The sequence below is a fragment of the Rhinolophus hipposideros genome (assembly GCF_964194185.1).
Source record: "Rhinolophus hipposideros genome assembly, chromosome: 9".
Classification (NCBI taxonomy): Eukaryota; Metazoa; Chordata; class Mammalia; order Chiroptera; family Rhinolophidae; genus Rhinolophus; species Rhinolophus hipposideros.
The window spans coordinates 67,454,892-67,474,130 of NC_138055.1; the positions used below are offsets into that span (position 1 = coordinate 67,454,892).

General features: G+C 41.0%; 1 protein-coding gene across 1 annotated transcript in view; it reads left to right on the forward strand.

Annotated features, from left to right (window-relative positions):
• The first annotated feature begins 1,496 nt into the window (after nt 1-1,496).
• Nucleotides 1,497-19,239, forward strand: part of LGR5 (leucine rich repeat containing G protein-coupled receptor 5) — a 114,915-nt gene continuing 97,172 nt past the window's right edge. The window contains exon 1 of the mRNA XM_081060244.1: nt 1,497-1,853. Within this exon, the coding sequence (XP_080916370.1) occupies nt 1,642-1,853 (212 nt within the window). The 5' untranslated portion in view covers nt 1,497-1,641. The remainder of the gene's footprint in view (nt 1,854-19,239) is intronic.

Genomic DNA, 19,239 nt, shown 5'->3' on the forward strand with positions numbered 1-19,239 from the left:
GAAGGATGGAATCCATAAATCTTACCCTCTCTCTCCCTCCATCTAATCCAGAGAATCACAAACTTGCTAATTATAGGATTCACTCCAGAAAAGAGCATGTTCAGAATACTGATTAAGGTCCAGGAATGGATATATTTTTATAAGTTCCAAAGGTGATCAGACAGATTTGAGGATTACTTCATAAATGAAGGAGGGCAAACATTATCTCACACAAAAGGGGGGAAGAAAATCTGCCCAACTATAAAATTCAGAAGTGCCCCACCTATGGGAAAGTCAGCCAGACAGGCTAAGTGGAAGATTAAGAGAGGCCTTAAAAGCCAAAAAGGCTTCCCTGCCATGGAGCAAGAACTGAAAATTGTGAGCTGATGTGACACGCTTGGGCCATCACCGCTTTCAGCCAGTCACTCGGTCTGGAGATAGTGACTGTTCCTCGCTGAGCCCTTTTCCTTCTTTCGCAGGAAGGTTCGCTTCAGGACACCGAAGTGTGTATGAACATGCATTTTGCACTGGCCTGCGCGTGGCAATGGTTCTCGGAGCGCAGTGCCTCTCACCTGGGTGGGACTGCACTTAGAGAATCCGGGGACACCTAGGATAAAAAGGCCCCCCCCCAAAAAAAAAAAGCAAACAGCCATCTGTCTGTCTTTCCTGCATTGTTTTAGTGAAGCTGACTTCCAGGTGATCCAAAAATACTGAAAAAATAGTCACTTGAACTTCTCACCCCATGAGTTAGGAAAGCAGCATTGGAGTGCTTGCTCACGAGCTAACTGTATGTAGCCATTAACCCAGCACTTTGATTTTAGGGCCGAAGTGAGCCAGACAGTGAGGCGTGAGTTAAGGATGAACACGACCACCCGTCGTTCACCTGGGGATGCCCGCCTCCGTACCCTGAGCATGGAACTATTTGTCCAGATTGGAATTTAGTCTTTTTTTGTGTTTTTAAGCTCTCCATGTATTTCATCCATTATTTGAAATGAGCTTGGAGGAAGCACGGTGCGTCCTTTAATCTCTGCGCGTCTGTGTCTGTCCCTCCGAAGCAGGGTTCCTTTGGCTCTCGGATCCGGGTCGCCAGGACGCCGGGGTGAGTGAGGGTGGGGGTCCCCGGCCGCTGAGGCGGTGCCGAGCGCGGGAACCCGCCCTCCCCAGGCGCAGCCAGAGCGCCGAGCACCCGCATACTCCCGGCGCCGCCAGCAGCTCCTCCGTCCGGGACTCGGGAAAGGAAGGAGGGGGCCGGAGGAGGGAAAGTGGGGCTGGGCTGGGGGGGAGGGGGGTGCCTGGGAAGCCAGGCTGCGCTGACGTCACTGGGCGCGCAATTCGGGCTGGAGCGCTTTAAAACAACGAGCGTGCGAGCGGAGATGCTGCTCCTCGTACAGCAGGCGGCCCGCAGCAGCAGCAGCGCTCACCGCCCCTGCCGCGGCTGCAGCCAGGGCTACTCCGGAGGTCCGGGTGGCGGCCGCGGGCACGGCCGGGCCCCGCCGCTGTCCTCCTCGGTGCCCCCGCCGGGGCAGGAGCGCGGCGCCCAGCGCTGCAGGCGCCCGCTGAGCCGCACGAGCCGGCGGAGCCGCGTGGGACGCGCCACCGTCCGCTGCAACCCGGACGCTGCCCTGCGACCGCGTCCCGCTGGCGGCCCGCTGCACGGGCACCATGGACACCTCCTCGGTCGCCGTGCTCTTGTCCTTGCCTATCCTTCTGCAGCTGGCGGCCGGGGGCAGCTCGCCGCGGCCCGGCGCGCTGCTTCGGGGGTGCCCCGCGCACTGTCAGTGCGAGCCGGACGGGAGGATGCTGCTCAGGGCGGACTGCTCGGACCTGGGGCTGTCGGAGCTGCCCTCCAACCTCAGCGTCTTCACCTCCTACCTGTAAGTGTGCCCCCACTCCACTCCGACGGGGGAGAGAAGGGAAGGGAGGACAGCCCAGACCAGGTTGGAAGCTCCCCGGCTCCCGCCTGCGCTGGAAAGGGTGGACCAGTTTGCAAAGGGCGTCTCGGCCCCAAGTGTTTGGGGCGCAGGGAAACGCACGTGTCTCAGCGGGCAGCACGACCGCGCTTTCTGGGCCCGCAGAGAAACGGCTTCCAGTGCACCCCCGGGAAAGCGCGGTGCGCCTCAGCCTCCGGGAGGGGTCCGGGCAGGTCGCAAGGCGAATTCCTCCGAGTGTAGGCATTTGCCTGAAGTGTGGGCAGTCGTGCTTCTGAGCCTGGAACCCAAGAGCGGGGTGTCGGGTTGGTCCTTGCCCCGACCTCCCCTCCGCTTCGCGTCCTGTCGCGGTCCACCAAAAGATGGGCCGTAAAAAATTTCCACAAAGGAGAACTCCAGCTTGCTGAGCGCTAAAAGAACTTACTCTGCATCCTTGCACGGTCGCGTAATGTAACCTTTTTCTTTTCTTTCTTTCATCCCCCCCCCTTTTTTTTAAATGAAGTGATTAAAATGTGGCAACCACAAACCCCGATTAGAGCTGCCAGAACGTTATCTTTACCTTTGGCTGCCCGAGCCGCCCTTTGAAGTGCCGGCCGCCACGGTGTAATCTTTAACCATCTCCTCCTCCCGGGAGGAAAAGGGAAGTGGGCTGAAGGCGGCGGGGCCGGTAAACAGTGGCGCCAACATCCCAGAGGAGATCTGAAGTGCTCTGTCATCCCTCGGAGATTCTCACACCCCTTCTGCACCCCGCCCCCCAACCTCCAAAGCCCCAACCCGAGAGGCAGACGAGGCAGCGGCTCGTTTCATAATTTTGTCTCTGGAAAGCCCAGGCCCAGAGGGTAACAGGTGGTTGGGTGGATGAGGTGACTCAGGATGAGGTGGCTAAGGCGACTACTCTCCCTCCCCCTAAGGAGAATCTGGGGCTCGGCTCCTTCTGGCAGAGACCAGAGTCGAGGTCACTCCGGAAAAGAGGCACTGATGACCACAAAGTGATACGTTTAGTTTTTAATTCGAGGCACTGCGGCGAGCCCACCCCAAGCCCACGCAATCCCTGTTTCGGCTTCTCTGATGTACCTTGGCAGGAGCTAGTTGGGATGTTTGTGAACTCGTGCTTTCCTCTGTCTAGTTGTTTTCTGTATGGAAGGAACACGAAAAGGCTTGCACAATGCTTTCCACTAAATAGTGATTCTTTTTCTGGAGACAGACTGAGGAAGAAAAATTTTTTTTTTATTTGCTTTAATATTATGTTCAAAAAGAGGGACTATCCTGCTAGATTTTTGTAGTAGATGACAGTCCCCTCCTCATCTGCCATAAAACTATTTTGACTGCTTTCTTTACCTAAAAGAATTACGAAATTATCTATTTCCCCACCAGGTCTTCCTTCAATCACACGCATTACCTGTGGCAGTGATATTATTACAATGAGAGAAATATACTCTCCTAACTAATTCTCTGAGAATTCACATTTCGTCCTCCTAAACAGCTGTTTGTACTACACAGTGGAATGCTCATCCCCAATCTCTCTGGTTAACTGCTAAACTCAATGTTTCAAGAATCATGTGTTCTCCTGTATAGTGAATTGCTGAGAATAGTGTGGCAATGTCATTTAAGAGCCAAGAACTATTTATTCTTCCCCATCACCCTGAAGAAACTGACTATATACAAGAGAAGTATGCAGTCCCCCTTCTTACCTATTTAAATCATACCCTCGTTTTAAAACATGTTTAAGAATACAGAAAATCAATTTATGATTATTGTCAGGACGCTTTTTTTTTCCACTTGAAAGAATGAACGTTGTTAGGCTTCTGTTAATAAAATGTGGCATGAAATGCTGATTCAAATCGTTGCCCACATACCTCAAATGCATTTAACTGCATCTTCCATGTGCTCAGGAGACCTTACTGCCATTGTTCCCTGTCTATCTATCATTATAGATAACCCCTTGGAGTTAAAATACCATTAGGAAATTAATTGTCATCTTTTTCTCATGCTATTTGATGACAGTTTATACCCTGGCCTAAGGGGAAATATTCTCAGTGCCCTATAAAATATTAAATTCAGAGTATCTCTGAAAAAAATGTCACAGTGAATGTTAAATACTTGCTTCCAATGGTTAACATTTCAGGGAGGATGAGTGCAAAATGTAGAAATCAGTCCTGAAGTAAATAATCAAACTGACATCCTTCATAATATGTGATTTCAGAATTTCGTATCCTTATAGAGTACAAAATACCAGGGGCCATGGCATGCCCTTCCTTCATGAGTTGGGGATTTTGGGGTCTTTTGTTTTTTGTTTTTACCACCACAGAAAATCTGTGCAAACATTAAGGGTAGATGGTGCCCTCTTTTGGTTACACCTAGAATTATCTGACCATTTCTGCCTTCATTTGTGTACTCATAACCTAAAAGAGGAATTTTTATTTATTCATATTCAAATAAATAAGCACGTATCTTACTGGTTTTCTTATTTTAAGAAATAACTTCCCTTTGCTCTTGAAAGGAAACACTAAGGCACAGCCCTACTCCACTGGGGCCCAGTGGTAATTAAGCTTTGATGAGAGAGTTGCAGTGTGCAAAGACTGCTGTGGGTAAAAGGCCAGACTATCTTTTTTTGTTTGTAGTAGGTTATCACCATTTATTTGAGTCAAAATGTTATCTCTTAATCTTCCTCCCTTCCCCACAAAAGAACAAGCATTTCATTTTCTTCAAACAGATTGATGATGGCAAGTTCCAGCTGTACACATTTGGCAAATAGATTTGCCACAATCTGAGAGCTGGCTTGTCAGACTCTTAGGTAAAGAAAGTTTCCTAACTCTCTTCACAGAAGGCTAGAGCTCTTTCTATGCAGTTTTATAATCTTTCTTCCCCAGAAAAGCTAAATCTGAAGCCAGTTCAAACATTAATATTAACTCTCTTTTCTTACTGAACGACATTCCCCAGTAGCTCTGTAATTGGGCCATGGAACATGGTGGAAACACTGGAAAATCTCAATCTTAAGCTCTCTCTTTCTTTCTCTCTTCTAGTGGTTATGGGTTCTGATATTACAACACGGGCTAATAAAACTCACTTAGCAGAAAATAAGGAAAACACCAAGGTTGAGACATAAAGGCAGACGATAATCGTGGACAATGTTTAATGCATCTCAATTTAACGATCTGTCAGAACTAAAGTAGTTCTAGCTTCTAATCTTATTATAGGTAAGTTATTTTAATGAACCAAATATGAATGGTTTTTGCTATTAGGGTCTTGAAAGTAAGCTCCCTTATGCTACTTTAATGCGTCCTCTCATCCAGTTTGAGTGGCATACAAATAGAAAACTAAATTTTAATGAACATCCTAATATAGTAATGATACTTTATTTATCTAGTACAGCCATTTTATTTTGAAATGAAAACGGAGTTTTTCCTTGCTGTTGCTTAAAGACATGAACATTTCATCCACAAGCAAATTTATGTCACATGAACCAAAGGAACTGGGAGAAAGATTTTTTTTTTTAATTTAATGTAGTTTGGTTACTTTTCCATATGTAACTTCGGAACAAAATTATTTTTACACCTAATTAGTAAAACTGGTGTTAATAAGAACGGATCAAAAACCTCAGTTAGTTTAATTAAGTATGGCCCTGGAGTCACACATGTGTTTCAAGCATTTAAAATGCAGTTTCAAAATTTAAAAACATTTTTAAAATCTTCTTTGAAAATGGTTTCATATATTTCCGATTCCCTTCAAGCAGAGAAAAGTATTTCAAATAAAGGGAAATGTTTGTACTTTTAGCAATGGTTACAAAAGCCTTAACTGTTTTAACAGTCTTAAAATTTAGATCAGTGGCAAAATTATACAGTTTGCTCTACAACCTAGACTTAAAACACTGGGGTGGGGTGGGGGGGGGCTGCCAAAAAAAAAAAGTATACACATTTTGAGATGTTATCGTAAAATGTGTATACATTTTTTTGGCACCCTCTGTATAATGATGCCAAAGACTTCTTTGCATTTTAATCAAGTTCTTTCTTTTTCTCCAGGATTCCCAGGGATTTTTCAGTAGTTTTTTGTTGTAGGGCCAATTATTGAAACTAATTGACTAAATTAGTCTGAATGAGTTTTGTTTTAAGTAGTGGTTCTGATCCAAACAAATTTGGAGCGTAGATTTAGAAAAAATATTTTACTGAATATGTTCCATATCTGCATGGCAGAGTTTGTGTAACAAGATTAAATTTTTACGTGCAATAAATACGATTTTCAATCAGACCTTCAATCTTTTTCCTCCTTATGCGTTTTCTTCAAAGCAAAGGAGTTCTGATTAGTATCAAAAAGTAATAATCACAAACGAGTTAGAAGATTGGAATAAGAAAGTAACATTTTTAGTAAAATAAAGTTATTTTTTGGTAATAGAACCATTCCCATTTGGATATATTTAAATAAGTTCGGAATCATAAAACTGGTCTATGATCTCTCATAGTTCAGTTTTTTTATCTGAACTATTTGATTGTTTTTATTTTCAAAACATATAACTCAAAGGCATAGGAATTATATCCAAGTAAGCAATTAACCCAATAAAGCTATCGTTTAAAATTAAAGACACTGCAGAATATTTGTAGTTTCATAACTGATACCTAATATATCTACCTACCTTAGGAAAGCATTTTTATATTTCTTCTATTAAATTCTTACATTTAAGTCATTTGGGCTATAAATTTATGTATGTTTCCAATTAATTCAAATCATATGCCATAAGATAGAAATGAAAAACAGTAGTGAGTTCTTCACTGAGCAATTTTGTGAAATAATTTTTTGGGGTTTGGTTCAGTTATTTATATAAATTTAGAAAAATGCTAAATAGTACATTTCCTTGTAAACACCCGACAAACGGATATTTCTGGTAAATTGAATTCTTCGTGAGAAGACAAATTCTTTCCTTTGAGATTCAACTTCCTCACTCCTATTGCAATGTTTTCCTTTATAGTTTGATTTCGTAGTAGAGAAATGAATCCGACTGGCATTAGAACACAACTGACATATTACATACCAAAGAAAGCAAGCTGCTTATCTACTCCTGTTGCTATTTTTACTATGTCTTAGTAAAATCTTATTTGTTAAATCTACTCATGAATTCAAACCTTCTACAACTCTTTCATTCCCACATCCGTCAGCTTCAATCCACATTTTTATTCAGTCATAGATGCCAACGTAGGAAATTTCCACCTTATATCCCACTGCCCACACCAGTGCCTGGTACTTAAGGGATAGTCAATAATATTTGTAATGAGGAATTGAATAGAATTGACTGAATCAGCTGCTGAAATCCCAGTGGCTCAAGGAGGTGAGAGAAAGATAGATGAAAACTACTTATCTGCAAGTAACAGCACAATACAAGGCTGCTAGTATCCCACAATTATGGCCCAGCCCCATTTGAAATACAATTAAATTATGTTCAGCTTAAATGATGCAATGAGTTGTTTATTTTCAAAACACACCAGAATTACATATCGAAATTGCTTTATTACTTTAATAACAATAATAATAACAGCTGCCATATTGTTCTTCCTGAATGCCAGGCATTATGCTAAGTACTTTACTTAATCATATATCTCACAACAACCTTAATGACACAGGTTCTGTTATCGTAATACCTAACTTGGGGGCCTATAAACTTATTCCAAGGATATTTCCATTGCTCAAAATATTTTTGGACCTCTTTAAAGTTATCTTCAGGGCCAGTTTACCAGAAACACAAGAAAAACCAGCCTTCTAATGTATAGTTAAGCCTCATAGTAATTGTAATTGGTGCTGAAATATTTCAGCACATTTTTCTTTTCAGGAATACAATTTATGAAGCTCTAATACCAGAAACATTTCTTCAGGGATTCCTGGGCAATGCAGTTTTTAATTTTCAATAAAATGAGAAATATATAGCTTAGGGGCCCAGATTTTCATTTTAGTAAATACCTTTTCGTATATCTATTTACTTACTACTACAGAAACATTTTTTTCTCGTCTCCAGGTCAAAGATAAATTGTAGTAGCTGCTCAAGTATTATAAAGAGTGATCAATTGTCTGATAACTTCCAAGTCAAGAATAAAACTACTATTTTCTATGACCAGATCTATTTGTCAAGTAAAGCAGTTGCATTCTTTGGAATTATTTCTCAATTCAGAGGAGACATGAATTTTCTTAACAGTTTAATGTTATTTGAGTTTATATTCACCTTTATAACTGATGAGATGAAATGAAATGATGTCACGAATGTATTCTCCATACTGTGATTTATATATATTATATAAACTATGCATAGTATAACAGTTATGTCAGTGATACAGATTTCTTTGCAAATTAGAAATCTAGATAAGTCAAAGAAGAACGTTTCCTGAACTATTCATTTCATTTAAGTCCTTCAATTCATTTGCTGCTATAAACCTAATATGTTCTAATCACTTCTATTACAAAGTTACCATGAAAAACAAATAAGTGCCAATTAATTATAAATTATGTTTAGTGTAAAAAGCTCCTCATCAAGTAAGAACTGATGTTTAGAACATTTAGGAGACATTGAGATATAATCTCTAAAATTTCTTAAAACAGCACTCTCAACTCTTGTTTTCTATTAACATTAATAATTTAAAATTGTTCAGCAATCCCTAATTTTCAAGTGTCTCCTTTTTTGAGATATGCACATTATGTCCATATTTATTTTATCTTCTTTGCCTTCAAAGAAGTTTTGTTTCATCTTCTAATAAGAACTGTGGTGGTCAAGGAGGAAGAAAGCAATCTCACGCACACACTAACACACACACCAACACCCCAATCAGAAACAATTTCCTTTGTGCCATTTGCACAGTGGAAATGATACATAACATTGACATGGCTTGACAGTGGAGAGCCAACCCTTTTGAGCTGGCTCTGTGAAGGCACCCTCAGTTCGGTTCAGAAGATGAAATGCAGAAGACAATTGTCCTGGCAAAGGGAGCCCAACTCCAGCTGAGAACGCGTGCACCGAGCTGACCTTCCTCGTCAGCCTGCCAGCTGAGATTAAGCTTTCCTCAAGTGGTCCCTTGTTAGCCCAGCCTTTTCCCCAGTGTTGCTCATCTTTCACAACTGGAAGCCAAGTGTTTCAAACTGTTACTCAATTTTGCAGCCAAATTCCTTTATTTCCTCCTCTACCTCCTTCTCTCTCTCTCTCTCTCTCTCTCTCTCTCTCTCTCTCTCTCTCTCTCTCTCTCTCTCTCTCTCTCTCTCTCTCTCTCTCTCTCTCACACACACACACACACACACACACACAAACTGTGATGGCTAAACTTACATGCATACCTTCCTTCCCAAAGTCTACAATAAGAAAACCTAAGAATTTTTATGTTTTACTAAAAAACTAGTAAATACTTTGTGCTTCTTTTTTTCTTGAAATCTTGATTAAGTAGAACAGGGACCTCTACAATCTATTTGCAGAAATAACCTTCCTTTGATCAAAAAAAGCCACAAAAGTGTAGTTCTCAGGAAAGTAGAAAACCACACATGATCTCAAGTGGAAAAAATATAAAGAATTTGCTGAATATTTAACCTTAGTACATAACAAAGATATTATTTTAAACTTGGTTGATTAATGTGGGCTGTGTTAGAACTTTCATTGTGTTGTGTTTGGGTTTACCCAGTGTTATTTTAATGAGTTTATTGGTTTGACACACAAAACACTGCATGGCACTTGAAGTTTTTAGGTTATAAATTTTCTTGTGAGGCACTTACTTGAAAGAACTGTGTTACGTAATCAATTGGTCTTTAAATCTATCAACACAAAAAAATGAGCTTTCACTTTTTGTATGCATGTACAGTAAGGATTATTTGGTTATAAAAATTTCCATGGAAGAAGTTACATTAAGCATCTACTTTGTATGTATATATATTGAGACTTTTGCAATAAGCATTGGTTTTCTCAATGTTTGTTGAATGAATCTACAGAATGAGTTTGGAGTCTTCTAGTAGAGACTGAGTAAGAAAATTTCCTCTTTATTTTTTCTTCATCCTTCCTGTTCTGATGGGACCCTTAGCAGACATACCTGCATTTGGCCATAGTTCTACTCTATTATTGTTATAATGTCAACTGCCCAATGCAGTAAAGCCTGGGAGAAGAAGAAAATGTCACGAGAGGTGGTAAGGATACGGAGGGAATCTGCTACCCAAGGAAGACAGCAGCCAGAACTGAGAGACTGTGAGACCGCCAGTGGACACCCCCGTCCCCAGATGATTCACTTCTCTTGTGTTTCACTTTATCCTTCTCCATCCCACACTTCTAAACAGCATCAGAGGAGGACTGGAAGAATGCATTTTCCTTATCTCAGACACATTCTCCCCAGGGCTTCAAACTACAAGATGAAAGGAAGTTCAGAAAGAAGCATCTTTGGGATTAAAGTATCAACTCTAAGTGCACAGAAATTGGGGTCTTTGATTTTCACTTGGAGAAGCCACATCACTCTCCTTATGGTGGGAGATCTTAACTGACTGCAGCCCCCGTTTCCCAGCAGCTGTTGGTCTCTGGAGCTCAGCGCAACAGGGTACAGGAGGAAGTTCAAGATCTTTTTTTCATTGAGTCTTCAAGCTCGAGTAGCAAAAGGAAATCCTAGTTAAACCAGATTCTCCCAGGGTATAAGCATATCTCATTTAAAGATCTCAAAAGTTGTAGCAACATGATTAACTGACAGCAAGTATCCACCTTCCACCTTACAGCTGCTGGCCTTCCAGCATCAAGTCTACTTCCCCAGGCTCTTATAATCATGACTAGTTTTGGGTGGACGTGGTCTGGTCCCGAATGACTAGTACATAGTATTAGGTGGGTGCAAAAGTAATTGCGGTTTTTGCAATTATTTTTAACCTTTGCAACCGCAATTACTGTTGCACCCACCTAATGATTTGACCCTCCCTTTGCCTTCGCTGTGGAAACGCCTCACAACATAGTGAGTTGTACATTGGGAAGGAAAGGTTAATTTTGGTAGATTTATGTTCATTACAATAAAACCAATTCAGAGCTTGAGCTAATAGCTAACTACATTTAGAATAAGTTCTACTGTAAAGGACTCAAAGGATACTCTTTTATCCACAAATTAGCAGAATGACTAAGCTGTATACCTAAGGTCACATTACACAGAGCAAGACTGAAATTTAATCATGATTGCTAGAGCATTGCCCTAATCGCCCAAATAAACAGAATTAAAATCACTTAGATACATTGCAGAGGTTTTTGAGAGTCAAAAGCTCTGTCTACCCAGGGGATTTAGAATGGAAAGGACCTTGCCAGTCACCTAATCGAACACCGTCATTTCACAGATGATAGAATTCATGCTTAGCAGAGGTAAATGATATTCCTGATATCACATAGTTGGCAAAACTGCAGTTGGAACCCAGGTGTCCTAAAAACCCCAGTCGAGTGCTCCTGTCTGTGAACTTTTCGCTCCAATGCCATATATGCAAATGAATTCTAGAACTCCCAGTTACTTTTCTAGATGTTTCCAAATATCCTGTTGCTTTTGCGTGTTACATATGTTCATATCTAATATGTGCCTGAATTGTAACCTTATCTTTTTTAGACCCCTCATAGATACTCAATCACCTCAAAATCTGTAGAGCAGAAAAGAACAATCAAATTGAGTTTGAGGAATAAATAAATCCCCAAATTTATTCATCAGAGTTAAACATGCCGTAGTGTCATTTAAATTTCATTTGTACCTTAATTTGACCAAATTTAGGTCACATTAATGTCTCTTGTGTCTGTTCCCTTTCTCCTCTAGCAATGAAATTGCATTAGTTCAGGCTCTCCTCCCTTTTCGCTGGATAACTGTGGCAATCTACTCTCTTGGTTTGAATAGACCCCCAAGACACACGCCCTCCCTACTTCCCCACAAGTTTGTCCAAGGCACAACTCTGGTCATGTCGCTTTTATATCTAATCCTTCAGTGCTTTCCTGTGGCTTTCATTATACAGTTTACCTCTTCAATTGAACCCACAGATGCAACTTCTCTTGCAAACCCTGCTGCCAGTTCCCTCTCCCTGCTTCCCCAGGCTCTCTTCTTTCCAGCTGTATCAAACCACCTCCTACAATTTCTCTGTTTCATACCTCCAGGTATGCAAACTCACATGTGTTGGTCTCTGCGTGAAATGCTTTTCTTCTTTTTCATCTTTCTAACTTCTGTGAGTCTTTCTATACTCAGTCCAAACATCATCTCCCCTGGAAAGCTTTATGGGACCCACCATTTGAGAAACCTGTTTTTGATGCTCCCACCTCATGCTGACCCAACCTGTCACAGCGCTCACCACACTTGATCACCGTACTTGATTTACTCCTCGGTTCCTGCGATTGGACTATATGTCTCTTGAATTGTAGAGTTCCTTGGACCAAAGAAGAAAGAAGTCTCCCTGGGATTTAGATCAAAACACAGAATCCCTATGTATTAATCATGTTTTTCATTTTTTGTATTTTACAATGCTTTGCTATCTTGGGGCCTTGCTGACCTAGGAGATAATGCCCCTCTCAGGGCTAGCTAATTCCTAGAGATAGCAATGTCTCCTCTGGAAGCATGCCTTTTGTATGCAAACCAACCAACCAAAGTCCACTCTCCTAACCATCTTCTTTATCAGGCTCTTGCAGGACTCTTACACTCTAGGTCAATATGCCTGGTCACCCCAGGGCCAGGTACCGGACAACACAGGACAGCTCCTACACCCCACTGTCTGCTGAAATTACTCACACTAGCCAATTCTAAACCTGTTGACCTGGTCTATTTCTTCCCATGGAAGCCACAGTAAAGGCTCTTGCCCACGCTTTCCTCCCACCCGTTCAGCCACCTGACTGATCCAGGTGCTTCCCCATGTGGCCCCGCTTGGCTTGCTCTGCCCCCTACTCTGGGGAACTGTGAGAAACAAACTGTCTTTTCAACAGCAACTGCCTTCTGATCTATTGGCCATACTATACCTGGATAATACTAAAACCTACATTTTAAAACACTCTGTGCTCACGCATACCCGTGCCTGCGCAACTTCAAAAGAGGATATGGCCAGGGCACACTTGAGGGGGAATGAGAACCAGTTTTCTTTTCCAGGGGGCACACTTATGTTCCCCTGATCTCTACTTCAGGCTCGCACTTTATCCACTCAGATATAAGGTGTCATTTTTCTGGCCACCAAATGTGTGACAAAGGAGATGAACTGATATAATCCCTGGTATAATCTTACAATATAGAGGTAGAGAGGTTCTTCCCTCTAAACTCGGCAGACTGCATTGTTTGTAAACTTCCATGACAAAGAAAAAAATTCAGAGAGTGCTTTTAACACTACTAATCTGGTTTCTCATTTGAGCTTCATAACAAATAGTAATATAGTTCTTATTATCCTTAGTTGGGGGATGAGGACATTTCTTGACAAAGATTGCAGCCCTATCTTGAGTGCGCTTGGTAGGTGCTCTGTTCCTCAGTTTTCTCGTCTGTAAAATGTCCATAATAATGACATCGACCTCTCTGGATTGTTGTGAAGATTGGTAAGATAACGCACCTAAAACACTTTGCACAGGACCTCACACGTGGAGCTTGCATTCAATGTTAGGTGCTCTTGTGTGTTGGTGATGATGTTACAGTTGCTTTAACACGAAATCCATGCTTTTCAGACACGCAGTATTGCCTTTTATTGTTGTTCCCCAAAATAGCTAAAGTAATTATCCTGAAGTTTTACAAGTGCAAACATAATTTTCATTAAACAAAATTTTTGAACGTTAAAAACAAGTAGAGAACAGCAGAGAGGTGCCTACTGGGTAAAGGAGCAGAGGAGGCAAAAGGGGGCAACTTCAGATGAGTAGGGCATCCCTTGGCGTTTGTTTAAGTCAAAGTATTCTAACTTTCATCTCCGATCCTTGGTATCAAATAGAAAAAGTATTCTATGTATTGAATGAAGTTTTATAGTTTTTGTCTGGGGTATAGCATTGTGTAGACACTGCACAGATCTCCAGGGTAGCTGACTCCTGAGTAAACACTTTGTCACAGACTGTGGGCTGGTGGCCCAATGTTAGGAGTCCGCTCCTCACACACAATTTAATACATGGCCCACATTTTGTGATCCTGGACTTGAATTGGTTTTATTCTCTCATTTTTTATCTCATCCATCCCCACAATTTTTCCTGAGTGTGTAGGAAAAATTCAGTTGGGTAAGTTCTTAGGCTTTTAGAAGCTCTAATCTCAGCAGCTGACTTGCTCTCGCATCAGGTGAGAGATGATGGGTTTAAGGGGACTGAGAGGAGATAAGCAATCCAAGCTTTCCTCAGCGCCAAGAGGCACTCAGGAAAAATCAAGGTTTCAACACACACACAAAAAAATGGGTTTAGTTATTTTTTGTGTTAACAACGGAAAAAATAATTCTACTCCCAGGGAAAAACTGACTTAAAGAGTAGGCTTATGTCTATCTGGAAATACATTCAAAAGAGTTGAATTTTCATGAGGAATTTCTTTGTAGTAGCCATGTTTGATAAAGAAGCAGTTGGTTCAATGCAATTTGAGGAAGAATCTTTGCAGTCAGTGATGACAAGGCTAAAATTATCGCCTGGGGAACAATAGGTACCAGTGGTTTGAATCTGTGAGGGGGTGGAATTCAGAGTTAAAGATGGAGTCAAAGTACTACTTGGGCTTGGATTTGAGCAGGGGCCTCTGGAACGAAGCCCAGTGACCCCCAGCAGAGTGGAGAGATGGATGGGCGGTTCTTGGACTGGACAGTCTTTTAATCCTGCTGGATGAGCCCTGTGTCACCATTTCCATACATTCTCCACACCCCTCTACAGAAGAGGCCAGCTGCATCGCCCATCATCAATGAAATCAAGAAAGCAAGTCTGAAAAGAACCAGGGATATCTCCTCTTAGTAGCAGAACTTTAATGTCTTACTACATTTAGAAAGATGATTCTGGAATTCTCAAGTGCCTACCAAATTACTAAAGTAGGAAGCTGAGTTATTTTACAGCCCTAAAGCCAAAATAGGAGGAATTTTCAGGCAGACATCTATTATGTGTTATCCAGCAGCACAAATTGGAGAATGGGATCTGTCAGCCCAGCTTTATGAAGCAGTTTAAATAATCACTTAACCAAGAAGGATCAGAAGGCAGCAAAAGTTGGACAGTTTCAAATGAAGGGCCACAAAGGTCTCTGTCAGGCAAAGTGAGTTCTCCAGGTGGAGAGGTGGGGTCAGAGGAAAGCACCAGCCCAGAGGAGACTGTGGCAAATAAGGAAAAAATTAGAAAGTGTCAAAAGGGAAAGATGAGGTGAGCTCTAGGAGAGAGACAAGAGTGAGGCAAAGGGACAAATGTGGCTACTATTCTCTGCTGTGGGGTTGCCTCATCCAATAGGTAGAGATCAGTCCTTCAAAGAGTCTACACACACACACACACACACACACACACACACACACACACACACACACATCTCTGCATTTACACATGGGAGAAAAGGAAACTCATTTTGGAAACAACCTCAAAATCTCAAAATCCATAAATCTACCTACTCTATCCATCGGATGGTAAGGCAACTGGCACACCTACAGGAGTTGGGAAATAACACTGGTGCAGGAAAACAAAACAAAACAAAAATATTCTGAGGAGAGGTGCATCTAGATTCATGGGACTCAAACGTGTCCGCACCTTAGCTCCAACCACCTTAAGGCTCTGGTCACACACCAAACCAACTAAATCAGAATCTCTGGTGGAAGACGGTAGGCATCTGAATGATTTTTCACTCCCACGGCAAATTCAATGTGCAGTCAAGTTTGAGAATCACTGAGCTAGACCTAGCTTCCCCACTAGCCAGCCTTATAATCTCTGGCAAAATGCATAACCTCCCTGCCTCAACTTTCACATCTGTAAAAGAAGAGGTGAGCACATGCTCAGAAGTCTCTCCTAATTCAACAATTCTGTGAATCTATCAGCTTGATATTTGCGAGGATTGTCATAGGACAGGTGTAACAGGACTGTAGCAAAGGCGGCACCTACACACCCACACCATTTTGTGCAGCAAATCGGGGAGCATTGCTTACTCTCCTGCAGTGAGCATTACTTAAAATGACTTTATTTGTTTTACAGTTTAGAGGGCCTCTGTAGGTAAGCCTCAGGAGCCCATTCATTTCATTAACATTAAATCAACAAGCAGGCCTTCTTTCTGCCTCTCTCAAGCAGGATTAATGGATTTTGGCATGATTTGTGCATCTAGCAGCAAAACCTCGTGCTGAGAAAGCTAGCAGGCTTGACTAATTCCCAGCAGTGCTAACTTCATAAACTTTAAGCTTTTAACTTTGACTGAAGATTAAAGGTAATGACTTCACGCTGCTTCATTTGAATGCATGATACTCAAGATGTATAAAAAAATAACTATACAAAAGTGACCAACTATTTGATAAACTAACATTATATATGTTTGTGTGTGTATACGATTTTACGCTTATGAAAATACTCAATTCTGTATATATAAAAAAGGATCCTCTAAAGCACTGAGAGAGATTTATGTAATAATCATTACACCAAATAGAGTATTGACAGATTCATATGTAAAGTGTAAGTATGAGAACCTGTGGTTAGAATAGTGTATATATGTTAATAGAAGGCCCACTTTTGTATGAAGCTGTAACACAACGGACTATTGGATATGAATAATTTTCTGAGAAGCAAAATGATTCTACTCATGAGACCAGTTATCGCCTATAAAGAATACTACATATGACTATGCTTATACTTTTTTCTTCCAGTCTTAAATTCAAAATTCAGAGAAGAAGAGAGAGAAAAGGGAAAAATAGAATATTTCCAGCCCATCTGACAAGACTACATAAAAAGCTTTTGATCAAAGGGTCTTAAGTACACTTTACTGGTGTGACAAACAACATTTTTATCCCTTTATTAGATTTATTTTTCTTCTGAAAACTGCAGTGACCAGGGTATGGTTTGTGAAAGAAAGCTGGCAGGGTTGTGTTCTTTGATTCCTAATTAACACCTTCAGTCTCAAAAGAGAACCAACAGAAATACCATAAAATGTTGCAGCTGCATTGTGATTCCGCTTGGTTGGTTTGTTAAAAGTCGGCTGGGCATTGGCAGCTGCAATAAAGGGAACGCTCAATGGATGTTTTGTATTGTGCCCACTGAAGTGAAAGAAGGCAACCATTTTATTTTTCAAATGGGCAGCTGCAGAGGGAGGTTTAAATGGAGCTAAATACAAGATTTACTGTTAATTTATAGTAAATATATAAAGAAAATAAAACCTAACTCTTAAGTTTTTACAGTCACATAACAGAAATTTTAGTGAGAAATTATTAAGGACAATAATTTTGGAGCTTTTTAGCAACTGATTTGGGGAATTTGGCAATAAGGAATAGCATTCATTATTAAAATCAAAATAGCCTTTTTGAAAGAGCTGAGTAAGCCAAACCTTTAGAAACTGACATTTCCACTTTGAAAGGTAAAGGCATATCTTTCCTGTCTTTGGTAATGGAACTCCCTCGCCCCACTTTATTGAAACCCTAAAATTTGCTCAGATCGGAATAGAGTAAGATTCCATACACTCCTACCTCACTTTTTTTTTTTAAGAGCATGGAGTTGAATTTTGCCTTGGGTAGGGGAATAAAGGAGGCATTTAACTCTGGTCAGATAAATCTCACTCACATTCAAAAATGCAATTAAGGAAATATGTAAATCTAGATGTTTCATCAAATGCTAGCTAAGGGGTTACTAGTTCTTTTCGAACACAATGACTGAACTAAAGAACTTTAGTGTCTGTGTAAGAACCATTGTCCAAGCTGCAGTCCCTGTTGGAAACAGAGTCCGGCCTGGCCGTGGGAAATACCTACATATTTGACACAGGCCCTATTTCTGAGAGAAAGGGGATGGAAGAGAAAGTATGGTGATTTTACTGTTGCATTCTAATCAGCCATGATCTGCCTAATTTGCTTTGATCAGGAAGATAAACTAATTTTTCTATGGGCTGGATAAAAGTAATTAGCAAGCCAAAGCTTTCATGTTATTTCAAAAGAACTAAAGTAAAGAGGATCAGAAATTGTAATGGTGGGAGTTAAATAGTCTTTTCGGCTCATCTGAGAGCATTGTTAGCTCAAAATAGGATACTGATACAGAAGAAGAACTCTGGTTAAAGATAGTTTCGTGGACTGCACAACTATTGTAAATCCTGGGACCCACACTGCTATGTAACTAAACAGAATTACCAAAGAAAGGGTGATTTATAATTGGTGTCTGTATCATGCAGCCCTATTCTTTTGGGGGGACACCTTTACCTTCATGTGAAAAGGTGTGATTATTGCCAAGTCCTACAACAGCGTTGGTTTTTCCAGAAGCTTTGCATTTCAGTTGTTCTATTTAAGTTGCTGGGGTAGTTGGATGTGTTTACTTGAACCCTCAGTTGTGCACCCCTAAAGCTCTCAGACACAGCCAGTTTGGGATACTACAATCCTGGAACTACTAGAGTGGGATGTGAGATCAAACTGAAAAAGCTAATCAGGAACCTGACTCCACAGATGCTTGAATTTCACAGCTTGGTTCACCGGGTTTTGTGCCAGGTACCCACTTCAGTAATGCCGCGTCCTCCTCTCTGGTTTTTTCTAAACACCCAAACACATGTAGTTATTAGGTGAGAAGGAAAGATTTTGGAATATGGGATTTTGTTTCTTCAAAAAAAAAAATCTGCTACTTAGTGTTAACTTTTTTCTTGTTGATATGAACTTTGCGTTACTTCCTTTTTTAAGCTGTTGTACTAGATATGGTATCTGTAATCCTACTGTAAACTTAATTGCTTTTTTGGCTACTAATCTCCTTTGCTGGGGTTCTTAGATACCGAAGTGTGCATTTCATGTCAGACTCAATGTGTCCCATAAAATAAATGGATCTTTTAAAAGGATCTCTCTGTGAGGTTGGAGTTCACTAAGTTTCAAGGTTATACAGAAACTATTACCATAGAATAATTTCAAAGGAAACTAGAAAATAGGAGTTTAAGACCAGTATTTTTTTCTCATGTTTTTCTCATCTTTTTGGAAAGCTACAGTCAACAAACAGTTTAACTCTTTTATCATTGTTTGAAAAGTTCTTAGGAATAGCAGTGTTTACAAATGCAAATAAGTCTGTTTTCACTTCCTCACTCACTGTCATAAGGTCTGGAAAAGATGGCAACTCTTAGGAATAACAATTCAGTCTATGGCTATGGAGATTTTTAATAGAGTTGACTTCATGTCCCACATATTCATTCATCCACACAATTATGTTTATTAATTGTCTACTTTGTGTTAGATGCTCAAAGTATAGCAATGTACAAGCGGACACAGTCCTTGCCTTTGTAGA